This window comes from Chiroxiphia lanceolata, chromosome 10 (assembly GCF_009829145.1).
Source record: "Chiroxiphia lanceolata isolate bChiLan1 chromosome 10, bChiLan1.pri, whole genome shotgun sequence".
Classification (NCBI taxonomy): domain Eukaryota; kingdom Metazoa; phylum Chordata; class Aves; order Passeriformes; family Pipridae; genus Chiroxiphia; species Chiroxiphia lanceolata.
In genome coordinates, this window is record NC_045646.1 from 25358321 (window position 1) to 25385532 (window position 27212).

Sequence of the window (27212 nt, forward strand, 5' to 3'; positions counted from 1 at the left end):
AGTAGAAAGAACTAGTCAGCCTCAGCAGCTACTATCATTAGTTTTACCAAAGGGAAAAGGGACCCATTCATCCACCTTCTCTGCCCCTGTAGACCAGCCAGTGCTGCTAACCAAGTCAAAGGTGGTAACTGTGCTTCACAAAAACTTTTTGTAACAAAATACTCTTTTTATAGGGTATTTCTTCATGCCTTCTGAAAAGCAGAGTGAGATGGGAGAGTGTGGGCCAGCATGGAAGTGTGAGAAGTGCTCACCCTGCAGAACGATAGGAATGTAAATATGGAAGGGGAGCAATTAAAAAGTAGTTGGAAATGGAAGGACTGTGGGAAAATCAGTGGAAGAAATAGGGGGATAGTCTGGAGTTACACAAGTAAGTTCGAGGCATGGGGCAAATTGCAGAAGACACAGGATTTCTCGCAGTCTATCTGAAGGAAGGACACAATGGAGACCTTTTGTAGGGCTGCCACCTGCCCCATGGGCTGTGTCTGCCCTGCTCAGGCTGCACCAGGTCTGCAGGCCCTGCTGTACCCCTGAGCACTCTGGCGTTACAGTGCTGAAATTCAGAAACCCATGGTTTTTTCTTAGCCCAACCTGACAGAAATATTATTTTTAATACTGTAAAAGGCAAAGGAGACATTACAGAAAGGGAGGGAGAGAGGCTGGAAGGAGTCACTGCTCTCTGCTTGGAGAGATTTGTTTTGCGCAGTGTTTTCTGTCTTGATTTAATAGTGGGTTGGCTCTTTCCAGCAACTAGGCAGGGGAGGAGGGACGGAATATGTTCCCAGTCTTTAGCCAAGAGTGTCCCAGAGTGCCCCGGGCATGACCTCCTCAGTGTTTATTTTTCTTTCCCTATGACTGACCCAGATGCTGGGACTTGAGACTCGGGCCCTCCTGGCCTGCTGAACATTTGCCCCTCCCGATACTGCATGTGATGCTCCCAGGAATCCAGCTGGGAACAGTACCTGGAACTGTTTTTGTCTCCAGCAGATTGTTCTGTCCGTTTGCATTCCAGGAAACCAAAACCCGTGAGAAAAATCCCGGGAGCGCACTGCCACCCAGTGGGGATGGAGGCAGGGATGGGCTCCGGACTCCTCTTGTGTGGAGCAATGGGGAGAGGAAAAGGCCTTTCGGGCAGAACAGTGACCAGCCCCAGAGCACAAGAAAAAGGAAACTAGGTTTTGGTTTGCTTTATTAGAAAACAGCTACAGTGAATCTTCAGTGGAACCAGATTAAGGTTCACTTACATTTGCAGCCTGTGCAGTCTCTGTCTTGGGAACAACAGCAAGGTTTGCAAACTGAGGTGGATATTTTTTGGTCATCCAGAACTGAAAAGCCATCAAAGTATCTTCAAGCAAACAAAAAAACAAACACACAAACCGGTTCAAACCTAATCTAATGTACCAACCACTGGAAAAAAAGCACAGCTTTGGAGGAAATGTCGTTTCACCAAAAGTACAAATCTTTCATTCCAAAAAGGATCTTCTCTTTTACACTAGTAGGGTGGTTGCAAATCCAACTTAACACAATAAATAGTTAAACAAACACTGGGACCAGGCTGAGCCAGTTCAAGCACATTTCAGGATAGATATAGCTGGGAAGTAAATTTCCCACCTACGCATCACATTTCTTCACCTGATTGGAGGTATTGTGTTGGCAGGAGTAAAGTACAGCTGGTCCCTGGTTTTTCTGTGGGGGGAAGGAATTAAGATAATTTAAGGATACACTGTACAGAGGAAGTGCAAGGGCTGAGTTTATATACAGATACTCCCCGAGGCCCTGTGGAGGTGTTTCCCTCCACTGCTCCCTGCAGCTAAAAGCCTGTGCCACAGGGACATGGAGCCACTGCGTTTCTTTGCAGTTCTCCCGCCGTCAGACAGAAACTGCCCCGGGCACAATCTTACGGATGTGTGTGTAAGACTTCCTGAGGGTAACACTCCCATGATGAGACACCCCCCGAGGCAGGACACACTCCTCTGTCAGCTTCTGAGTTTCAGGGTCCCAGCAGAGCACTGTTGCAATGACTTCGTTCTTTTCATCTCGGCCCCCGGTGATAAACAGCTTGTTGTTGCAAGGAGAAATCCCACAACTGGCTCTCTCGTGGGTGAACTGAGTCACCAGGCACCATGTGTCTTCCTGGGGACTGTAGGAGTAGAGGGCTTTCATTGCTCCACCTGGAGAGGAAATGGATATTTGCACTGGCCATTCCTGTAAGGGATTTTAATTAAACCATCCACTTCAACAGGGCTCTCTGTTGAAGTGGCATTCCTAAGAATGATTTCTGCCCCAAAGCCAAGAAAAAACAAGGTCACAGGATACTCTATTGTTTTGAAAGCCTGATCCGCAGAAGGCCACTAATTGTTCATAAGGCTGTGGAATTTAAGGCCAGAACAAACTGCTGTGATCATTCAGTGTGACCACAGTGCACCCAGAAACAGACCTTTCTCATACCTGAGGCTTCAGCTAAGGGCACAGCTTCAGAAAAGTACAGTCTCGTTTAAAAGAGCTTAGACTATGAAGGACCAGGTGTGGTAAACCATCACTGTGAAAAATGGGTACAGGATTTTTCACTAACTCCTCTTAACTTCAGTGTCCATCTGCCCATCAAACCTCCTGTCTGAAGGGCTTTTTCAAAAGCCCCTTCCTTGTTTAGGGGTTCGTCAGACTGATCCAATAATCTTCTTACGGATTTGTTAAACAGAGAATGACCTTCAGTTTCTCTGTGTTTCCCAAATTCTTGAAAGTTTTTGTGCACCTTTTCAATTTTGCAGGTCCCGTTTCTCTCAAAAAAATGGTCAATACCTTAATTATCAAGACAGGCTATGGAAATATATTCCCTCCTGAGACTGCCAACAGTGAAATGGTTGTTATTCTGAAATTTGTAGGGACTGGATGTGTAATAGCTGTACAGAATCACAAAATTGTTAAGTTGGAAAGGATCTCTGGAGATCATTCAGTCCAACTTCCCTGCCAAGGAAGGGTCACCTGGAGCAGGTGACACAGGAACACAGCCAGGTGGGTTTGGAATGTCTGCAAAGAGGGAAACTCCACAACCGCCCTGGGCAGCTGTTCCAGTGCTCTGCCACCCTCCATGGAAAGAAGTTCTTCCTCATGTTGAGGTGGAAATTCTTTTGTTTTAGTTTATGGCCATTGCTCCCTGTTTTGTTGCTGGACACCACTGAAAAGAATCCTTGAAGCCACGATCTTACTGATAAGGGGCAACAATGCCAGGGATCCTCCCTGCTGCCAAAATGAGCATTTATCTATTGTAGTTACAAAAAATGCTGGGTCTGATAATACTAGTCCAGTATTTGAGGGATGATCAAGTCATTGTGAGGTGATTTAAACAAGTTTTATTTCCCACTTGGAGCAGACTGAAAACAGATGTTGTCACATACAGTGATTCATCTGGCTGTAATTCGTCGATCTGGGTAATTTGATTGCTCTGGATGGAGGAACCAAATGCTCTTTTATCTTTTAAACTTCAGATGGGGCTGATTTCTATCTGATTGAAGTATATTTGGTTCTCAGATTGGTAAACAAGGTTTACTGGTGGATGTCCCTGTCTTAAAGGTGCTGAATGAATGTAACTGGAATATCGTGTCAGTTTTTATCAGGAGTTTTATCAACCAGCCCATAAGTCTGTGCCTTCTCTCTCTGTCTGTCATTCTGGACAAACAGGGTGAGGCCAGTCTCTGAGCTGAGGAGAAGCATGAGGTATTTATGTACATAAAAGTTGGGGGAATTTTCAGAGCTCCTGTTTGGGAAACAAATGTTCCACTTTCCTTCTTTTGGATTTTCCAGCACCATCTGGAGATGTGTGTAGGCTCCCTTCCCCTCCATAGTTCAGCTCACCACCACCAAACTCCTGTTCTTCCATCTTTGCATCCAGTTCTGGCAACTGACTGAATTAACCCCAAGTGCAATCTAGTGAAGTTCTGGGTCTTTGGGTATTGGTGGCTCTGCTCCCATGACCTGCTTCCAGTGCTCTTAATCCTGCATAAATCCTGTACGCAGTGAGCTGTGTAATGCTGCTGGAGAGGAGAGGGGGCATGATGTAGCAGTGAAGTCATGCCCTTGCTACTATGAACACACCTTTGGATGGCTTTAAGCTGTCTCTGGGCTAGCTCCAGCTTTCCAAGATACCTGCCACACGGACAGGCATTTTGACTTGGTGACTCTTTACTCCTGTCTGTGAAGGTGCCATATTCCCATCCCTCGTAAGCTCAGTGGGAAGAGCCACCTGACTATTTGATTACACTCCGCAGAGTTTGTGGGTAAAACTAAGACACAGAGGGGAGCCCTGCTGTGTCTGGACAAGGAGAACCATTGGTGCTTCACTTACCCACCACATAAATGTGGTCACGGAAGCTGGCGGCGTTGATGCACTTGGCTTCCACCGGCATCGGCGCCTTCAGGCTCCACGTGTTGGTTGCAGGGTCGTAGCACTGGGTCTTGTCCGTCGCCAGCTTCCCGTTGGGCCCTCCCCCGATCACGTAGAGCCTCTTCTTGTAGCTTGCTGCTGCAAAGGAGCTCACGTTGACCATGAGGGGAGCAGCCTGGGGACCATAAACATCATTAGTAACCATCCGAAGGAGTCAGACTGACGTCTGTGGGGTGTGAGCCTGTGGAATTTGAAGTCAGACGTCCCTTTTATGATATCCCTTTTTAAGCAGGGTTCAGAAGATGACGTTGCTAGGGATAAGGTGGAAGTATTCAGTTTTTTCTTAAGACTGCGGAAACCCTTAAAAATATATGTTCAGTTCAAATGCTGAAATTAAAATTACACGATCCACAATCGAAAAGCCAGGAAATGTCAGAATTACCCCAGATCTCCTTAACGTACTTATGTACATAGAAAAGAAAATATGAAATTTGTTCATAGCAATCTTTCTACTTGCAGCTGTGATTGTTAGATTCATCCACATTGCTCTGTGTAATCTAGAAACTGGGGTTTGTGTCTGCCATTATGACGCCTAGTTTCATTACTGTCATGGATTAATTAGCTGCCTAATTCTCTCCTCTCATTGCTTGAACTACAGTTAATAGAACTGGGTTTTTTTCCTGTTTACCTTGAGACCTTTCCTTTCAGCTTAAATGCAGCACATATATATAATGCACAGGTTGATATACACATTTTATATACATAATGTAACAGAGAGTAGTTTTGAGCCTGTGCTCTGGTTCATGTGTGCTGTACTCATACTCACTGATTTCTGGACTACTAGTTTTAAAAGCCAAGGAAGAAAAGAAAAGTTAGGCATTAGATGTCTCACAGGCAACAACTGACCAGCGATGCAGGGATTTTTACTTTCTGAAGGATATGCATTTCTACAGAAAAAAATATTTGGGGTCTTTACAGACCAGAAATACTTAAAAGAATTGTACAAGATCATTTCTATGATTCCAAACCCAAACATTTTCCAAATAAAATGTGCCAAATGAGTAAAATGTTATGTGATGCAGCATCTCACCTCTGACCAGCAGTTATGAAAGGGATCATAAGCTTCCATGCTGTTGATTCTCTGCATGCCATCAAAGCCACCAATGACATATACTTTGCCACCCAACACTGCCATTTTATGCCTCCATCTCCCGATATTTAGGTACTCAATTTGTATCCATTTGTTGATGGAGGCGTTGTATTTCCAGACATCATGCTTTGTTTCTTTGCCACCTGCAGTGTACATGACACATGTAAATATGATAGAATAGCTTGTATTTACTCAACATCTCCAACATGTTTAAATTTAAATATGTTCTCTCTGAACAGAAAGTAAGTAATTTTTACTTATTATTAACTTCTTAATTTACTACACCAATGACCTGACCTGTTATAGCAGAAGAAAATTTCTGCATTTAGTTTACTTAATGGTAAAGGAAACTCTGAATAATTTCCACAGCCAAATATTCAGTAAAGATAAATCACTGTTTCTCACTTTACCAGACCACAACCATTTTCATTTAAAAACCGAGTGCACAACCAACCACGCACAGCGTGGTGATGTGCGGGAGATTTCTGTGCACCACCAGGGCTTTGCAGAATGCAGCAAAGGAACGAATAAACAAACATGATTTCCACAAGACAGGGGAGGATGCTGCAGCTGGTAGTGCCAAATCCCTCAAAGACAGGCCTGCACTGGAGAACTGCCAGTTTGTGCTGGGTGGATCCAGCCAGCCTCATGGTTTGCATCGTAAAGCAAAAGATCTGACTCTGAACTCCTACCAACAGTAGACCTGCATGACCTGTTGGAAGTTTTACTATTCAACCATAGGACCATATGGCTGGGATCTCATTTTTGTATCTCTCCTTCTGGTCTCTTTCTCTACAGACTTGGATTTGCTTCATATTTATAGTTCAGAGATCAGAACAGGATCCTGCACACTCATTCTAGAGCTGACTTGCAAGTGAGAGCAGTGTTTTAAACGAGCACTTTTGTTTGCCTACAGTTTCTGGTGTAACTGTAATACAAACGGATCTAGTTAAGCCTGAAACCCCATTTACAGACTGAGTAGCTTATTCCATCATCTGCAACCTGATTAAACATTTGCTTCACTGGTGAATATACTGAAAAGAGAATTCATATTCTATTGAGAAAGTGTCTGCCTTCATTGGTATTCTGTACTGCAGCCAGATCACTGCAAACTGATGGAGCCTATCTCTGGGCCAAACAGCAGATTGAATGGGAGATAATTAGCATGCTAGAAAGAGTCGTTTGTAATGCTTTTGTCTCAGTATTTTTCACATGTATGTGTTGAATTTTATTTGCACTCAAATAGCTGAAGTGGCTGAAGGGCCTGAATGCAGCATTCATGGGTACAATGGGGCTGAGAGACTGCAGGTGTTCCCTTTCCTCTCCCTAGAAATTTCCCTGTGACTTGTGCTTTCCTGCACAGGCTGAAACTCTGGTAGGACCCTGAGCTGGACCAGTTCGTGAATTTACTGCACATTAGGGGGACAGGGACAGAACTGGAGGTTTATTTTATTTCTGTTCTTTCTCTAGACAACAGTTCTTTCTAATTTGAGGAGGAATTGTAACTACATTAGTAAAAGTAACAGAATGGTGAATGATAATTCATGTCATTTTTAGTTATGCTACCAATGTAGTATTTCAGGTCATCCAGTCAAAGCATTTAAACTGTTCGGGAGAAATCATGATCTAAAAGTAGTCATAGTCTTGTGGAAAGGAATTTTCTATTGTTCAGATTCTAGAAGGGCAGGGAAGACTCCAGACCATACCAAGACACCGAGGGAAATGAGCACATGGGAGGGAAGATCAAGTTAGAAAAGATGCAAGCCAAGTTAGAGAAGAAGCACGTTACAGGAGGTAAAAGAAAAAAAACAAGAGTAGGAGGACATGCAGAAAGGACCAGATGCTTAATTGGGATTGAGACACTAATAATTTGGTTTAGCTAGAAGAAAACTCTTAAAGGCTTTGGTCCACTCAGCCTTTTATTTGGGTGGGAAAGGCAAAAAGGAGAAAGACAAAGAGGGAATGGAGAGAGTCAAAGATATGAAATTAAGCAGAGAAGGAGGAAAGAGAACCTGTGAGAATAGAAGCAAAGGGAAAGCCAGCTTAGACTCACCACAGCAAGGAATATGTTAGCCTGGCCTGGAGGGAGCCTGGATAGACCATCAAAGAAAAGTGGAGAAGATACACTGGAAAAGATGTCAGGAATAAAAGGATGCAAAAAGCATGTAACCTTTAAAAAGAGAAAGTGGTAGGAGATTAAAGGCAAATGGAAAAGAGACTTCCCAACTCAAGGGTGTGAGTGTGAGGGATATTCCCTAGCTGGGATGTTTGACTTAGGTTTCTCTCTACAGCTAACTTTTAACAGAGGGACTCATTCCAGAATTGAAAGAAACTCTCTATAGTGGGCTGAAAGGAAAAACCTCTTTTACTTGTAACTAGGGAAGGAATAATCTAATTCTTATCCCAGGATAAAGATTTAATAAACTTTAAATTGGAATGAAGTATCAAAAATTTGTGGATTCCCAAAAGAAGGAATGCGATGGAAGGCTGTGGACCCCTATTCATACTTAAGCAAAGCATTCAGACTTTGGTTCTCCCTCCTCCATTCTACTCTCCTATTTTAAGGGAGTGTAGAATTTGGTGGTTGATTTTGCAGAAAAAAAGGTATCCTACCCATGAAGCCCTGCTCTGTGACTTGACAATGATGAAAAGCATGCTGTCACTTTTCCTCTGGAAAGCAGAACAAGATCATCAGACTTGTTTTTGACAGGCCACCAAAACCAGCTGTCAAACTGACCAGCAAGCTTGAGTTTAACATTTTTGATTGTCAAAGTAAGATCTTTGTAGCTTCAGGGTCAAACCTCTGTGTGGAGCTCAACTGTGTTTGTGTGGGAAGTTAAATAGGGTTTTGCTTATGCATGTGGAGCTGCAAATGGACAGGTCACAGAGGATGTTGGAGCAATTCTTCTTCATTTAATGTTTGGTAAACTGTTCCCCAGAGCCCTTGCATGACCACGGTCACTGAGAGTTTAGGGTCACTGAGTGTTTGGGGTGCTGCTTCACAAGTACCCATGCATATAGATTAATATTGCTTAAAAAGGAATCCTGTGCTAAAATCAGAGCTAGGCAGTGTCCTCACACATTCAGTGCTCTCTGGAGCCTGTTCAAAGCGAAAGCATTTGGAATATCTGTAGTGCTTAATTTTCCTAAAGCTGCCTCAGGCACGGTCTCGATAAAAGCTGGAAATAAATGTGAGAACCCTCTGCTCCCCTCTTGCACTCCCAGTGTCTTGTTCCTTACCCGATATGTAGACTTCATTTTTTAGGGTAATGCATGCAAACTCCACCCATTTTTTATTCTCATTCTCCGGCTCCTGCTCTGTGATTGGTAATTTTGCTACTTCCAGGCGGCTTCGCCTCAAAGGATCCAGGCAAGTCACTTCTGCTACAAACTTCTCATCTTTTGTACAGCCCCCTATGATCATAAACACCTCAGACTGGAACTCGTGCATCCTGGGCTTGGTCCTTTCTGTAATAATCTAAATGCAAGTGAGACAGAGTGAGTACACAGGGCACTTACATCTACAATTACAGAAAGATCTGGTGACCTTTTTTCTGATTACCTGTTCTGCAAATCACAACAAATTTACATCAGCTCAACCAGTTATCCAGTGCTTTCTAAGCTGAAATCCTGGAAAGCATCTTAGAAGCTTTCCGTAGAAGTTGCTGTATCCTTCTTTCAGTAGGATTTTTCCAACTCTGTACTTAGTTGCTTTTGCCTATCAACTAGGATCCTTTTGGGAATTCCCAGAGTGGCACCAAGAGGTATGAAGGTGAGCAGTAGTGCCAAGGCTGGGTGCATGATAGGCAGCTGAAAAAGACAGGTTTTATTTGCTGCTGATAGAGTGAGGGCAAGGTAGCAAGGCCCCAAGGTTTGTGTATGCCCTGGGGAGCTTGAAGAGAGCAAGGCTGCAGTTAGTGCTACCAGAAAATAAGTGCTCTCATTATTTGTCCTGAAGACCTATGTTAGAGTGTCAAAGCACTGACAGTTCTCAACTGTGGAGGTGGGTTTTTTTATTTGTTTCTTTGTGTATAAACTTTTATTTCAAGCCAAAATTAGAAGATTTACTTAAAGCCGGCTCTAGGCTCTGAAACATGGTTAGCTCTAATTTACTGCCTGCCAGCTCGGTTTATTGACCAGGTCTTTGTTTCAGGGACACTGGAAAAAGTCACTTCCCAGGTACATGTTCACCAGGAGCAAAGAATGCGGAGGGTGCTTGGAAACTTGTGTTCTGCTTGGAGGAAATATTTGCAAGCAAGACCCACAGGTTAAATGCTGTGCCAGGAGGCAGCTTACTTAAAGTTTTGCTTCTCATTCTACTTTTAATGTTTCTATAAATTGGCATAATTTATCTACATTAAAAAATATTATTTACACAGACGTGAATCTTGCATTTTGACTATGTTTAGAGAATTATTAGGCAAATTTTTTTAAACATCTGTCCCAGAACTTGCCAGGTTTCCGGGCTCTGTTCTAACCTGTCTGCCACCACTGCCAGGCGTCAGCCAGCCCGGGGGAGGGCAGCTGGCAGCGGCTGGCCCTTTGAAGATGAGTGTAATGAGTGTTCAGCCCAGGGCAACATTCCCCTTATCTATCCCAGGTGGACCTGAGAGCACTGCTGAGTGGGACAAGTCTTCCTCCAGGAGCTTCCCCCAGACTGGCTGGCACTGCCCCAGGTCACCGTGTACTGTCTTACGCAGTCACTGGCACAAAACACACTTGGTTTCTCCCCCCATGCCAGTGACACATCCACTGTTAGTGATGGGTCCACAACATGCTCCTGAGGCCTCCTGCCCTCCTCTGACTCTCTGACTGAGAAGGCACACACATTTCCTCACACACTCACATACTTTGCTCCTGTTGTGAAATCTGACCTTTTGGTTGCCCTCCTCTCTACCCCATGTTCTGGGCAAGGAAATGTGACTGATACCTAACTTTCCAAAGAGGACAGGCAACTGAAGAATTGGAGATCCACCACAGCCTGCCTTGAGCAGGTGGAACAGGACTTGACTGGATGTCAAGATGAACCTCTGTCTTTGGGTGCAGGGAGTTCTGCGAATGGCACATAGACAGACCTCTCCTCTGGAAGAGACCATCTTCTTCACAGGAGATTCTCTCTTATGAAACATTTTCTCCCATAACTAACAGGTAGACATGTTGCATATTCACATTTGAAAGAATCATTACAGATTGTGGCACAGTTTAGTGGGAAAATTATTCTTCTTTTCTTAGGCTTGAAGTAACAGCTGAGAGGGTGAGGTGTCAGGAGTAACTGGGGAAGTCACCTGGGGTCTTTGTTTAGCTAAGCAAGAGTGTGTATGAAGGGTCAAGCTCAGATGTTCATAAACAGGAAGATGTACACTGTTTTAAAACAACCCTCCAAAAGCTTCTAAACTCTCTAAGTCAGCAGGATGAATTGTGAGGCCCATCTTGACTTTTCAGTAGCACCCAGTTAGTGAAACTTCAGTGCTAGTACCTTTTTCTGCCCCGTGGTCCTGCTCCTTCCAGTACGATTTTTGAGCTGAAGCAAGAGACACTTAAAAAGAGTGGCCAATACCTTCCTGTTTTACTCACCTCATTGCCTGACAGATGGTACATTCTTGCTTCCTGGAGCAAAGGAAAGACATCTGGACACTGTCTAATGAGTTGATCGGCTTCAACAGTCTCTACAAAGTACCAAGGGTCCAGGAGGGGCAGCCGGACATTCTCCAGCACGTACGGCAGGAGGGAAACCCTTTCCGACTCCTTGTAGCGCACCCAGTTCATCACGGTTTCGAACACCTGGGCCTCCTCCGTGACATACAGGTCATCACTCTTGAGTGTGCTGCACAGGATGTCAGCTGGCAGCTCCAGGAACTCCTCGTAGTTCAGGACCTGGGTGAAGTTCTGGATGATATAGTTCTGCACTTGTTGTTTCAGGCTGTGCAGGGAGTGGGCATCAGCGAGCCTCAGGATGCCAACGCAGTTCTCCGGCTGGAGGGCCTCGGTGAGAAAGCTGGCACAAGCATCCACCATGCGAAGGAACTGTGGGCAGAAAAAGCATGTTTAAGGCCAGAGTGGTTACTGTCTGACTGTATCACAGGAAAGCTATGGAGTTCGGGGCTGGGTCCCAACCACCCATGCTCTACATGAGGCCAGATATCTCCCAGAGTCTGCAGTCTGAAATGAGAATTTCTTCCTCCCTCTCTTTTTTTTTTCCCTCTGCATCCATATTGCTCCTTTTTCCTCTTGCAGGATGCAGAAGACCTGTGAGACTCATGAATTTTATTTGTTTCACAAGAGGGTTTTCTAACATTGATCCATGAGATCTCAAAGCACTGGCAATCATGGAGATGAGCACACATAAGGTCCCCAGGCTCCCAGTGTACTTACCCTGCTTCATCTTGCAGACCTGCTTTATCAGCCCAGACCAGCTAGAACAGAGTCTGGTTGTGGAGTGCAGGTGGCTCTGCTGTCTGCATTTGTGTTCCCACCATCAGAACTCCGAATGTGTCTGAGGTCTTGTGAGAGTGGTGGAAAATGAGTGCTGAGGTCTGGGAGGTTTGGACCAGAGTGCTGCCCCCAAAGAGGGCATGGGCAGCTGTCCTGAACTGGGGTCAGAGGCAGGAAGAAATTTGCCATCAGCAAATCTTTGAGTTGTCTGACAGCCAGGGTTGTCTGGCAAGAGTCTTGTTGAGGGTGGTCCTTTGGAGGTTCTAGTGACCTTTGTTTTCCTAGTCATCGCCACTGGCTGAAAAAATATGGATGTGCATTTTACAGAGTCTGCTTAATGGAAGTACTGGCTGTGTTTGCATTCAGTGGGGCAGCACAACCACTCTCATGAATTTCCTTGGCACAGTAACCCCACCTGAGGGTCCCAAATGTGCAGATCCTGGGCCACAGATGTCTGTGGGACATTTGCCATGAACTATGACCTGAGCTGGATTGCTAGTTATTAATTAGGAATTTGGAAACAGTTTTGGGTAGAACTGATAAGTTACAATGCTTCATCCTGGGGTTTCCATCACCCCTGTGACATCAGATATGGATACAGCATCAGTACTTTGTGCTGGTTTTGTCAATGAACAGTGCAAACAGCAAATACACAAAGACGGGTCAGAGCTGATGCTTTGCATTTCCATCCACGCTTTTTGGGTCTTCTTTCTATCCAGTGTCAGCAAGCAAATTATTTTAACTCATTCTGTCTCACTGGGGAAAATTGCACAACAGTAATTTAGGGGCAAAGAGGAAGCGAAACATTGTTGAACACTGTAGTATGTAGATTTGTTTCAGTAATTAGAGTAGAATCTTCCAGACCCGTCGGTGTCGTGTTGACACATTTAGACTGTTTATCAGAGCTGAGCGATCGCAGACGCTGCATACAGACTGCCTGGTTCCTGTTTTACATTTAGATGTGGTCAAGAGTTTAGAGAAATGCAACTGGCTGATGAGCAGGGCTATGTGAGGTCTCAGGATGTGTTGTGATATAAATACGCTGGTGGCACGCGGTGGTACCACAGTGGAGCTTGGTGAGCCCTCGGTTCCCGCCACGTTCACCTTGCCCGTTCTCTGGGCTAGCACAAGGCAAGCACTTTGAACTCACCAGTGCCCTTCCCTGAGGATCTACCACCAGGTAATCCTCAGGCCTGAGGCAGGTTAAGCATTGGCCTTATTGAACTTATTAGGCATGAAGCATTAGAAGTTGTCAGTAATGAGACACAAAGAAAACAAACATAGGATTTGCCAAGGTCACTCATCAAGTCATCCACAAGTCTGGGAACAGACCCCAAAACAATGTTCTCACCAGTCTACAGCAAACCACTGTAGAGTGCTCTAATTATTTATACACGGCTTGTTAAGAGCCATACCCGGGAGGTGACACCAGAGAGTTTTCTCCCAGAAGGTGCACACTGGTCCAACAGCCAGCAGGCCCCATTAACCACTCTGGGGAGCTGCTTGTGGCCAGGCAGATGCAGAACTATGAGGTGTGGGTGTGAGAAACAGCCATGCTGAGGGCTTAACTAGAGAGGCTGGACTGCTTGGGAGCACGTCAAGGCAGGACTTTCCGTGGCTGCTGCTCCTCATCTCTGTGCTGCAGTGTCTCCCCACCACTCCCTTCATTTAGAGACAAAATTCCCCCCAAAACTCCCCCAAAACTTGCTGGGCATACATCACTCAGTCCCAGGAGAGCAGGTGACTCAAGAGAGCATCAGAAGGAAGACACCACAGCCTCTGCTTCATCTTCTCTGATTAGTCTGTCAGAGCTCTGAATTTTCTTCTTGCCCTCTGTGAGTACCCCTCCTAATGCCACCCCAGGCACTTGAAAAGCCCTGTTCCCTGGGAACAGTTTCTACAATAAGTGTCTTTCTCCTAATACCCATTTGAATCCAGGTTCTTACTTGCTAGAGACATCCCATATGCTTACTTGGCCTTCCCTCTGAATAATAGAATTTATTCTCCCCATTTAAGTCCTTGCTTGTCCCAGCTTTGATTCAATGGTCTAGTGTAAGCAGTGCCAGCAGCCCTGCCTCCTGCTAGAACCCCTAGAAAGGGAAGGGAACGGTGGCTAAAAGAGCTCTTATTCATAATCCCTCTCTGTATGCAGGACACTTCGGGATCAGATCCTGCCCCCTGCAGCCGTGGGGCCCCCGAACACCCTCTCTGCTGTGGCTGCAGGGACAGCACGTCCCCGCTCAGCAGTGACACCTGAGCCCCAAGGGAGCCCCACGGCCACTGGAGGGGCACAGCCACCCTGGCTGGCGGCTTTCTGAGCCTGGAGCCCATCTCCCACCAGGAGCTGCCCCGAAGCCCTTCCTTAGCGAGTCGTGCCTTCTGGTCTGGCAGGGCCAGCACTGCATGGTGGCTGTGCTGCTGCTGGCACTGTCCTGTGACAGCCACCCTGGCTCTTCACTGCTCACTGGCTGCAGGGTGGTTGTCAGATATTTTCTTAGAGTGTCTTTTTCATGGAAAGTGGATTAACAGAGGGATGAGAGGTACTTTGGGAGCCAGTAAGGCCATCAGGCATATCAGGCTGGTGGTGCTTCAGCTGTGCCCTGAGGGCAGAGCAGACCTGCTCTCCTTAGAGGAGGGAGTTCCAGGACATCCTCCAATGTTCCCTCTGCATATGGCATTTCCATGGCAGTGGCCATCACAGCCCTTGGCAACAATACTGTTTCTTTTTCATCTGCTCAGGAGCTTGCTTCCCTCCCACGGTCTCTTTGCTTCCACCACAGCAGCTGATGTGGCCCCTCACCCAAACCCTGCTGAGGGAGTGGGGTAACACAGAGGTTCCTGGAGGGGCAAGAGGGGTGCAGACAGGTCTGAAGGTTGATGTTGAGTTATGGTGGGGGAAGCAGAGCCCTCTGCCATGGCCATGAGAAGCAGCTGAGATCTTGGCCCTACCCAGAGGTGAAAGGATGAGCAGCTCTGCAGGCAGTGTGGGTGGCAGAGGGTGTTGAGGCTGATCCAGGGTGGGCACCAGCCTTGCAAGCACCGTGGCTGGGCAGCTGCCAGCCCACACAGAGGAGGTGACTATTGAACTCATGTTGCAACTGTGCTTTAGGTGGAAAAAATTTGTCTGGGTCACTTGAGGGTGAGGCTTAGCTGTTCAGTGTCTCCCTGTTCCAAACCCTTCACTGGTTCCCCCAGGAGGAAAGGGCACTGCAGCAGGGATATCTGCTTTATCCAAACAGCCTTCCACCCCTTCCTGCTGTCAGTTCTGGCTGCATTTGGTCAAAACTTATTGAAAGGGGGTGAGGGAAGGCATAATTCCATAAAAATTTTTCAAAAATTGTTTCTAGAGAAAAGAGGATTATCTATATTGGAATATCTGTATTGGAATATCTAGAACTGTGCAAGTTATTTCTTCTTTGGTTCATTGCCAAGTCTGTGAAATTAAAAACAGGCACTACCACAAGTTGTTGCTAGTCAGATAAAAAGGTTCTATTTCGAATTTGGATTTTTCATATGTCATTAATTGGAAAGAATTTCCCAAACAAAAACGTGACTATAAATAATCTTCTCAGCTGTCAATATACTGAAATGAAACATTTGATTCTTTCAACTCACTCTTTGTTCTTCAGCATAAATAGCAGAGACAAGCTGGTAGAACACAAGTTCTGCCAGCTTGATTTAGTAGATTACTAAAGATTTAGTAGTTACTAAATCTTTTTTACAGAAAACACATTTCCAGCCCAAACCCTCACGTTTATAACATGAGGTTTTAAGGCCTTATAAATCTTGATAGTATCCAAGATGATTGCAGTAAGACTTGGGATTGCTGCTTTTAGTTGAACATTCCTGGTTTTCTAGTTTTTTCTAGTTTACTCTCCTTACTTATGGCACTCTAATGATTTTATCATTACTCTAACAGGGTTTCATAGTTTTCTTAAAGCACCAGCCTTGGGAATCAAATTTACTCTTAATTTTAATGAAAAATAGGGAAGAGAAATGAGAAAACATAAGTTTATACTTTTGATAGTTTCAGAAGGAAAAAACAAAACAAAACAAAACAAAAAATTGAGGAACAATCATGAGGAAAAGGGTTCAGAAGAAAACAAAGAAGGAGACAGAAAAGTGTCCTGAAAATGAACCAAAAGTAACCATTGAATACTACCAGTTGGCAGTGTTGGTCTGCTGAAAATGTCGGTGAGTTACCACACTGTGGGCCCAGGCGATATTAGAGCTGCACCACCTTTGCCAAGTGACCTTGGGGAGCACTTTGGGATTACTTTCCCTTCTCTCCCCACAGCAAGTACCAGCTCCCATTACCCCAAAGGCCACAGGTTCATTGCACAGAATCTTAGAATCATTTAGGTTGGAAAAGACCTCCAAGATCATCGAGTCCAACCCTTAACCCAGCTCCGCCAAGCCCGCCACTAAACCCTGTCCAAAGGTACCACATCCACGCGTCTTTTAAATCCCTCCAGGGATAGTGACTCCACCACTGCCCTGGGCAGCCTGTTCCTGTGCTTAAGAACTCTTTCAGCGAAGAATTTCTTCTTAGTATCCAATCTAAACCTCCCCTGGCGCAACTTGAGACAATTTCCTCTTGTCCTATCACTGTTTGCCTGGGAGAAAAGACTGACCCCACCAGGCTACAACCTTCTTTCAGATAGTTGTAGAGAGCGATAAGGTCCCCCCGAGCCTCCTTTTCTCCAAACTGAAACCCCCCCAGCTCCCTCAACCACTCCTCATATGACTTGGGCTCTAGAAAGAAGAGTTCTAGAATTCCAGAGCAAAATTCTCATGTCAGATTCAAGAATCTGAATTCCATAACAAACTACAATGATTATGGAGTTGGGTGTTTCTTGCCTTCCTTAACGAGAGGACTGGACGCACACACATTGGCACTGGGCAGGTTCTGGTGGTTACAATTTGATGGCAATTTGCAGCTTGGGACCAGGGACTGCAATTTGTTAGACCTCACAAGTGATTTACAGGACACGTGAATACCTCGTGGACCAAGAGCTGAGTAATACTGCTCAAGTCTGGTTTCCCACAAGTCCCAGGTAGTGACTAAAACCCTTTACATCACAAGATCACAAAGGAGGATGCTAACTTTGGCTGGGCAAGCCTCCATCCCCAACGCAGTGGAGAGGGAGAGGCAAAGTTACCTTCCTGCTCTGGCCAGCCATGGCAGCCACTGCCCACTAACTCTTCTGGGCTGGAGGGTGACCTGAACCTTGGGGAGCACAGGAGGCAGTGCATGGGAACAGCTCTTGGAGGCAGAGCCTGGCTCTTGGCCAGTTTGTATGGCACCCAGCACAGCAGCATTTCAGTACATGGCTGCCACTGCCTTTTTTTACCACAGTGTGAGTAAATATGAAGCAAAATGCTTCCAGAACCCACGAAATCCGAGAAGTTTGCAGTGTGTTAACTGGGGTAAGACATGATGTTGCCAGAGCAGCAAGACTGGATCAGTGCATTTCAGTTTTCTGTACCTGAAAGAGGCTGGCGGCTTCCAAGACTTTCTGTACATTTTGCTTTGTGATGAGCATCTTGCTGGTGTAGGTGTAGTCCAAGAGTATGTTCATGGTTTCTGCATCAACTCCTTTAAGTATGATCTTCTCTTCATATTTCTCTCTTAAATCATTGCAGAACATGGCCCTGAAAAGAAAGACATTTGTCTTTTACTGCTTCCCAACCAGGATGAGGCATTCTAAAAACATTTGGTTATACAGATTTCAACACAGAATGCTCTGATTGCTTCATACTTTATGCAATTATTGCATAGAAACAAGGAAAATCTTTCTGTTGCTTTCATACCTCTGTACTTGTGAGTTTGATAAGGGTTACACACATGATGGATACGTCCAAGCTGGACTCTCCAGTAGCCCTAGGGCTCCATGGCAGAAAAGGCAGCTGGGACCTTCCTCGTGTCTGGACTGATGTTGTGGAGCAGTTGTGATGTCTCACCTGCTGGCCTCTTGCAAACTCCTTCTGTTTCTAGCACAGGTCCAGCTCATTAAGCCCCTGGCATTTTCCATACTACATTAACTCTTGGACTTTTTCCCAGTTAAGAGGCTGACTTTTCCTCTGCTAAATTTTGGAAGCTTCTGGTAGGATTGTAGAGTTGGTACCTCTTGACTAGAGAAGCACTTGAATAATCATGAATTGGAACTGCTGTTAGCCAGAAAGTGCAGTGATTTCATGCATGCTGATGCCACCTCTTCTTTGGTGGATAATACTGCATTTGAAAGGTGACCACCATACACACCTTTGGCTCTAGTCAGACTTCCTGTGGGAGTCAGAAATTCTCCAAGAGCTGTTTAAATCCACTTTGCATTGTGACAGCTGCACAGCAAACACACGTGTCTTCCTCTGCATTTTCAGCTCACAAATTTTTGCTTTTACTTGGGATTTTGATCAGCTTGTTCACTGCACTCAGAGAATGAGATGCCACGTCATTTGGAATCTGGCTGAACAGATGAGAATTATGTGAAGCCACTTGTAACTGCGTTGGTGAAAAACATGTGCAGATCTAAAGTGTAATTAGAAACGCTCTTTACCCTGCATACCAAACCCTTCTTTATTAGTCATGTACAATGTTGACAGGACAGTGCAACCTGGAAATGGCTGGAGGTCCCAACTCAGAGGCCATGCTTTTCTTGTAAAAGCAGTGCCAGAATAAAGCTGTCTGATTGACACATCTTACTGGAATTAAGATGTAAACAGGTTTTATTACAAAGCAGTTAGGCATGGTGAATGGCAAATGGATGGAAGATACCAGCTGCTGTTTGCTACCCGTTCCTTACCTCAGCAGAAATTTTATTGCAAGGTTGTAGTCATCTCAGTGTAAAAACTGCCTTTTGGATAAAGAGACCTAACATTTTAGCAGGAAACTTGGGCAGAGAAGTTACTTGTCAGAAAAGTTGTTCAGCCAAAATTCTCATTTTCCCTCCACCCATCTCAGCTCTTTAGAGATCTTTGGTTGACTGCTCTGCCCCATGGTCAAGGTTCTGCTGCCACTGAAATCAGAGTATTTCTAAGGCATTAAGTCAAAATGCTCTTTAACTTCAGTGACCACAAGACTGGGATTCACTTTGCTTCTCTCCCTCTAGCAGTGTGGAATAATGTATGTGGGAGGCACGTGGGCAGGTGGTCATTTGAAAGCAGCAGTCCCCAGTACCCACTTCTCCCTGGGATGGGGGTTTCAGCACGGGGAGGGAGGTGTGCCCAGAGCAGCCGTTCAATTGCGCGGGATTGCCGGGTGCCAGATGCTTCATCTGAGCGAGAAACAGGCCGGGGTAGGATGCAGGTGTTGTCTGCTCTTCTTCCTTTCATCTCTTAAACTGGTGACTCCAGTCTTGTATGTAACCATCCCTGTCGGGGAGGTGAGAGTCTCACTTCCGTCCCAGAGAGCCGGAGAGTTTGATGGGATCGGTTCAAGATCCCCAGTGCCTGTGCAAGGCTGCTCAGAAACCAGCCTGGGGATTGTGGTGGTGGCTTCCCACAGGGATTTGCTCAAAGTGCTATTGCCTCTCTGTCTCCTAATCTTTGAAATGGTATTAGAGCTCCCATGAAGCTGGGAGTGTGGACTCATGTAACATGGCTGCAACTTGCAGAAATCACACACCTAAAGCACTGTGCTCTCCCACCAGTACTCCTCTCTAGAATGTGGCAGGGCAGAATAGGGCAGTGCTACACAGGGGAGCTGCCTCCTGTGACCTTCCTTCTGCTCAAATGGAGTGATCCTCATTCCCATCCTGACCAGAGGAAACACCCAACACCACTCAGGCTGATCAGGTTGAGCTTCTCTCCTAGGGATTAAAATGCTGCTTCTGAACCTTTCTGTATTTACCCTCAGGAGGCTCTAAATCCTTCAGATGTGGCTACTAATTTCATTGTCTGTTTCCCCAGTTCTTTTCCCTGTGTAATTCCAAACTACACCTTTAAATCAACATGTACTCTAAGAAATGCACATGAAGTGAGGGTCCAGCACCACATTTAGAAGCCTAAAAATGGTAAAATCATAAAAAAACAGGGAGAAAGCTCAACAAAATCAATGGAGGATTGCAGTTTGTGAAGTACTTTGCAAGCATCTACCCACACTGGAGTGCTGGTTCTTGGAACTATAAACCTGACTTCAAACAACCATGCTGGAGCTTGAGGATGCTCTGGAAAATATTGCTTCAACCTCTCCCAGCCCCGTTCTCCCATTACCCTGCACAGTGCAGGAGTAAAAAAACTGCTGCTCCACCTTGGTCAGCTCATGTTTCTTTTCTCTGCTTTATTACCATCATCCAGGCAAATGGAGAGTTAATGCTTTTATGTTTTCAGATGCAGGATGTGTCACAGGAACTAGTGCATCTACTCCCAAGCAGTGCTGAAGAAAGGGCTAGAAGTTGTTAGCTTGGTTTAACTGTGTTTCAGTCAGCTGCTGGGCATTGCCTGTACTGTGGCACCCAGCTCTCAGGAAGGGGGTTGTGTAATTTACTGTTGCAGGGGAATGAAGCCTGTGACTCACTGGGTCCCTTTGCTTTGCTCCTGTGCATGGCTGTTAGAGGCCCTGTAATGGCATGGAAAGTACTCATAGGAATAGTGGGATTTAAGCATTCCTTCCTTCTTTGGGCCCATGCAGCTTCTAGTGAATTACGGCAAGATGAATGAAGCTGCCTTGTGAGTAGCAGAACTGGTGAAGCTCGGTTCCCTGCAGACTTGTGTCATCTTTTCCCTCTTCGCAGTAAACTCAGCTTCCCCTTCCTGAGCCCTCCATTCTCCCTGGTTATTCCTCTCTCACACATTTTGTGTCCCTCCCAGGAAGCTCAGCTCTGTGTCTGGCTGGGCAGGGCAGCGCGTCCTTTGGCTGGTTCAGGGCATTGTGTGTGTTGGCTGTCCAGGGCGCTGTGCTCCTTACCCAGCAGGGCACCGTGGGGCCCCAGTCCCAGCACCTTCCTTCTCCTAGCTGTAGGCTTCTGTCAAACTTGTGTGAACTTCGGTTTTGAGAATTCCATCCTCAGCCAAAGGTGACTGAAACCAACCCAAAGAGTCACGACAAGAGGCACTGACAGTGATGTAATAAATCTCGACTCCGTGGGAGGCCAGGCCAAACAGAAGCACCCAGGGGGGCAGACCCTACACACGTGTGCAATTGCCTTGGGATGAGATGACCTCCAGCCAGGTATCCCACTTCTTTCCAAAGGACAGGCTGTAGCTCAGGACTCAATGGAAAACCGGCCAATAACTGTTATCATAAAACTATCTTTTACCCGTGAAGTCCTTTTGATTGCAGCACTTTTGCTCATAATGGAATTGTGGGGTTTTTTTCAAAGAATGATTATGATAATTCTGATTTTAATTTGTGCATCTGGTCTCGTTTCTGCACACAATGCTGGTAAGAAATATTTGGGCATCACTGCTTTTAGCTGTACATTTTCTCATAAGCAATAAATGTAGTCTCTCTGTAGAAATAATACCTGTTTCTAAATATTCACAGACACAATCTCTCTTCTAGATTATAAAAACAGAACTGTTCTTCCAGGCACTACCAGCAAAGCTTACCAGACTCCATTAAAATTAGCTTTCTGCTCATGTCACAAGTGGTCACAGGTTCTTTTTTTCTCGTGTTTCCTCTGTAGCTATTCAGTCATCTGACCACTTTAGCAGTAAAAGAAAGAAAAAAAATCCCAGCCATGCAAATGTGATTGTTTAAATGATAGTGGAAAATCTGTGTTAAAACCAATACCGAGTTCCTCTGTGTCTCTAAAATTTGTCCTTGCTGGCCAGTTGTCTCAGATAGACTGCCTATTGTAGTGAAAGAATGAAAAATTCAAGAGGACCAGAAGGAGAGGATGCAATGGTAAAATTGCTTTCAAGGAGATATTTCCCATTGCAGTTGATTTTCAGTAACGCTAGGACAGACGGAAAATTCCCTCTCTTTCCTCCCTAACAATTTTATTCGATATATATTTTTACCCCACAATGATAATAGAAAAATTAGCAAGTTCCACAAACCCACTCCTAGTTCAATAAAAATGCCCTGTGATCTGAATGGATATTCCTCTTTGCCCAGATCCCAAAACGACAATACAAGAGGCTAAAGATATTTGGTTAAAACACCCTTTTCTCATCCACTTGTCTGCCAACATTCTCCATTTTTTTTTTGCGTGCTGGTATCGGAACTCCAGCAAACCCACAACCTGGCACCTGCCTTATTTGAGTGTCCAACTTTAAAAAATGAGCTGAAAGATGTGAGGAATTAGAGGTTCACTGCAAATTTGCAGAGCTCAGCACTCAGTTTACACTCCTTGGAGATCTACATTTCAAGTCTAAGAAGCGAAGTAAGTTTATTGGGTATGTTTGTTACAAGCCTTACCTGAAATAATTGCTTGCTGCAGCAAGGACCACTCGGTGACAGGAGAATTCCCTGCTGTCCACGCACAGGATGACATCTGTAAGGGAATTTTCAAGACGAAGGTTCTCCAGGCCGTTTTGGAGCACCAGAGAGAGACCCGTATCATCAAACTTGACCCTTTCACTGCTCGAGACTTCCACCAGGTCCCCCATTTTCGTCAAGCACTCATTGTCCAAAGAGATCTCGGGCTCCTCAGAGCTCTTCTCCAGCGTGTCCCCCATTTTCTGGCCAGCCCCGTCTCATTCTGTTGGTGCTTCAATCTAAAAAGGGCTCCCAAGCTTCAGACGAATCACACTGCAGAAGTTGGGCGGATTTCCTGTCCAGAGGTCTCTGCTTATCTATAGCTGTCACACACACATAACAGGAAGCCTTGCACTTTCTCATCCTGTTAACACAAACAAAGGGTGGCTTTTTTTCATTGATTTTCAGGCAGTATCAATGTGTTTAGAAAGGACTTAAGATGCCTCTGCATGTGAGAAGATTACAAGTGACAGGGAAGGCCCGCTTCCCACCCTCAAGCCAGTCCCTCACTGTTATCTGGGTCTGCTGCTTGTGGCGATAGGTGCACCACAGGCCTACCGAGTCACTCCTGGTGGGCTGGGCTGCTGAGGGAAAGAGGGCAATATTTTAAATTTCTTTTTGCAGATAGGTGATAATTAATCACTGAGCTGTTTTGGGCTTTGTTTTTGTTTTTTTACTAACACGCTCACATATTCAGAAAGCCCTCCAAGTGGCTGTTTCTGTCCCTCATGGCATGTTAGCTGGCAAACATTGAATGGCTTTTCTTTAAGGCTAAATGGGTTTAACTCTCCCCAGGACATGGAGCAGCATCAAAGATCTCACAGCTTGATAGTCTTCAGACTACACTGCTGGGCACAGGGATGTGGTCCATGCAGCCAGTGCCATGCCAGCAGCTTTGACTGATAGTGAAATCCTAGCTAGGGAGAGCCTAGAGAGGGATGTACCCACGCTCTTCCCCACCATCCCCACTGCTGCAGGTAGCTTGAGTCACAGCTACTTCTAACTTGCCATCCCCTGGATGGTGGTGGGACCAAGAGCTGTGAACCCGGAGGTGGGGACACTACAGGGGAGCTCTAGGGCTGACCTCCAGCATGACAGGAGCTCACAGAGCACAGGGCTGAAGGTTTCACTTTCAGCTAAGAATTAATTGTATCTGCTTGGCCATCACCTAGATGAGAAGCTGACCCAAGATGAGTTAATAAACCACACAGCCTATTGAAAATAACAGAGTAAATCCCCTGGCTGGCTTAGGAAGCTCACATGTTGGGGAGTAGAAAAGCACATCCCCTCTCTCTCCCCCTGAGAGGAATGCGGGGCCAACCTCTAACCTTGGCAGCTTGAGTGCTAACCAACCTTGCCTTTGTGATACTTACTCTAGGAATCCTTGTTTGGCCAATCCACAAGTTCTTATTTTGTGTTTGGTTTCCTCTTTTGTTTCCAGCTTAATAGCTGAACACACAGTGTCATGGGAAGCTTGGCTTTTCCCTCTTCTAGAGGGAGGTGAAAGCAGCATTCTGAGAGCCAGGTTGGAAGATCAAGAGGAAGGAAAGCAAAAATATCTCCCTCCTGCTTTCCCCTACCTCCTTGTAGTGGGTTTTCTTCATTTTGTGTAGTCTGTGCAGCCCTTTGGCTTTTTTCTTCCCCAGCTGATGTAAACGTGTTCCTGCTGCCTTTTGTGCTAACTTTTGCTAATGGATGCTTCCTTTCTTAAGGCCAGTCCCTTCTTTCCTCCAAGTACTCCTCCAGGAACACAATGAGAAAATGAAGGAAATCCCTCAAAAAGCACACCAGGTGTGCTTTGAAAATCACAATGCTTTAGCCCTATCCTGGACTAGGTTCTCTTTGTTTATCATCACGACTTTTGACCTTCAGGCATTCATCTTATCAGGCTTCTCTCTGATGGTGAGAAGCTTCACGTTTTCCTTATCTTTGTAAGCGAACGTTGAGATTCAGCAGCGATCACTTGATTCCAGTTGCTGAAACTTTAAACAAAGCATTAATAGTTGTGAAAGTTGAAGTAAGATTGTATTGGCTGTGAGTGCTGGGAACGGAAACCCCGCAGTACCGGGGTTGATAGCTGTGGTATTGTCCGTGAGCCGCGCAGTAACTCCACCGCAGAAAGCACCTCAGTCACTCAAGCAAGTGTTAGCTGTTACTAGGAGTGATCCCTGTACACAGTCTATCTCCTTCTGTGCCACTGCCAACCCATGTGATATATTTTTAACCCTTAATTTTTGTTTTTTCCTGCCAAGCACCTCCCCTCCTTTCTCCTTCTGTGGGTCTGTTTTTATGTGTTGTGGTTTAACCCCAGCCAGCAGAGAAGCCCCTCTCAGCCGCTTATCCACTGCCCCACCAGCAGGATCAGGGTGAGAATCAGGAGGATAAAAGCTGGAAAACTCATGGGTTGAGATAAAGACAATTTATCTCATGGGTTGAGATAGAGACAGTTTAATAGACAAAGCAAAAGCCATGCATTCAAGCAAAACAAAACAAGGAATTAATCCACTGTGTCCCAAGAGAAGGCAGGTGTTCAGCCATCTCCAGGACAGTAGGGCCCCATCACACATAACAGTGACTTCGGAAGACAAACACCATCACTCCAAACATCCTCCCCTTCCTCCTTCTTCCCCCCACTTTATATCCTGAGCATGATGCCATGTGGTATGGAATATCCCTTTGGTCAGTTGGGGTCAACTGTCCTGGCTGTGTCTTCTCCCAGATTCCCATGCGCCCCCCCAGCCTTCATACTGGTGGGGCAGTACAGAGAGAAGAAAAGGCCTTGGCTCTGTGTAAGCCCTGCTCAGCAATAACAAAAACATCTCTATACTATCAGCACCATGTTCAGCATAAATCCAAAACACAGCCTCACTGTGAAGAAAATCAACCCTACCCCAGCTGAAAACAGCACATTCCACACCTAACTCCATAGCATTTACATTATGCCCAGGTCCCATACTATTCAATATAACCTCATTAGCCACCCCCCTCGCCACCCTTTGATATAATACAGAGAAGTATGGACCACCTCTGCAAAATGTCCATAAAATGTCCACAAATGTCCCCAAAATGTCCTTTGAGTTAATTCTGTCTGTGACTTTGGGCTGTTCTGGTGGTCACTCAGGACAGGAAAGGTGGTGTGTTGTGTGGAGTTAGTGGGCACCAAAGCCAGATCAGGTTGGGTCACTGCTGCACTGCAGCTGCTTCTTGTAAGTCTTCTCCTCCATTGGTTTGGGTGGTTCCTGTTATAGTAATTCCTGTAACATATAACTCAGATCATGGCTGACAACAATTTAAAGGTGTATCCATTACAATCTCCACCCCTGGTCCTTTTGGGCCAGGTTACAGGGTTTAACATTGCAATGAACCTCTCCCCTTGTCCCCAGCCTGGCTGCAGCCAGGGTTTCCTGCTATACTCTCCCATTAGTATAGCCCTCCATGGGCTGCAGGACACAGCTGCTCCACCATGGTCTGCAGCACAGGCTGCAAGGGAATCTTTGCCTCCCCTCCTCCAGCATGGGGTCCTACCCACAGGAGATAGTCCTCCTTGAAGTCCTCTAACCTGGGCTCTTCCCATGGGCTGCAGTTCTTCACAAACTGCTCAAGTGTGGGTCCCCCGTGGGGCCACAGGTACTGCCAGAAAACCTGCTCCAGCACAGGCTTCTCACAGCATCACATCCTCCTTCAGGCATCCACCTGCTCTGGCGTGGGGTCCTCCTCAGGCTGCAGGTGGATCTCTGCTCCATCGTGAACTCATCCACAGTCCCTTCGACTTCAGTTAGCACTGGAATTCCAGCCTGTCCAGTACAGCAGCCCAGAGACAGCAGGGATGCCCTGGCCACCTGCCAGCCCAGGCCCATCACCATGGCTGTCACCAGAGTGTCCCCAGGCACAGCAAAGTGAGGTGATCAGCAGCACAGCCAACGGTGACCACCAGTGAACACTAGAGCCTAACATGCAGTCGGGCACGGGAGCCCCATGGCAGGAACAGGAGGCTGCTCATTGCCAGCCAAACAGCACTAACAGCTATAAAGTCAATCCAGCACATCCCAATCAAATCTGTTGTTATCTTGAACCTTCTGTGCCCCAAGTTGGGCTGCCTAATATTTACAGAGTCCCTTGCTCAGGGATTAATCTGCAAATGTAGTAGCTAGTTTCATTATTTGAACAAGTACCAGGGCAGTGCTGAGGTCAATGTTGTGTCTTTGCAGGTATGAGGGAACAAGCCCAGCAATCAGGCAGCTGCTTGCCCGAGGTGCTCCATCACCCAAGGCTGCAGCAGTAACATGTTATTTAATCCTGGGGCAAATCCAGATCGTTACCTCATGGTGGCAGCTTCGAAATACATTCTTCTTTTTGGCCTTTCGAGACTTGTTCAGGTTGCACTCTGACTGTTTTCAGTAGAGAATTACCTGCTAGCTAAATGAACCACTGAATCTGGTAAGAGCTGAAGGCTTGTCTGTTCATGATTTGTTTGCCTATTGTCTTTACCTTACACATACTGAACTGACCTATGTCAGTTCTGTACCAGCTTGAGATAACTGGCTGGAATTACTGGGTAAATGATGTGTATCCACCACTTGTGTCACGTAGTAAGTTTACAGACCTCTGTAACATCACAGACTGCTGCTGGTACCTATGAATCTCTGTACAGCACAGTTGGCGAGCTGAGTTCAGAGACTGCTTTGCATCCTGCCCTGACCAGTTCCCCAATGATCATGCTCCCTGCTTAAATGTTGATCTGTAGCCAACACCAGCCCATTTTCAACTGTCTGTTCCTGAATCCAGTATCTCATCACTGTGGCATTTCAGCACTGTAAAGTTTGACCATG

The 27212-nt window shown here is 45.9% G+C and overlaps 1 protein-coding gene across 2 annotated transcripts; it reads right to left on the reverse strand.

Moving 5' to 3' along the window:
- Positions 1-1175: 1175 nt before the first annotated feature.
- Positions 1176-22678, reverse strand: KLHL6 (kelch like family member 6). Of its 2 annotated transcripts, none has more exons than XM_032697391.1 (7): positions 22324-22678; positions 17450-17615; positions 11103-11552; positions 8769-9006; positions 5469-5671; positions 4340-4553; positions 1176-2168 (listed from the first exon to the last, which is right to left on the reverse strand). In XM_032697391.1, exons 1-7 carry the CDS (start codon positions 22581-22583, stop codon positions 1867-1869), a joined length of 1833 nt encoding a protein of 610 aa, XP_032553282.1. In that variant the 5' UTR covers positions 22584-22678; the 3' UTR covers positions 1176-1866. The 2 variants fall into 2 exon arrangements, with proteins under 2 accessions (XP_032553282.1, XP_032553284.1); XM_032697393.1 differs by having other exon boundaries at positions 2083-2168; positions 4344-4553.
- Between the last annotated feature and the right edge of the window lie 4534 nt (positions 22679-27212).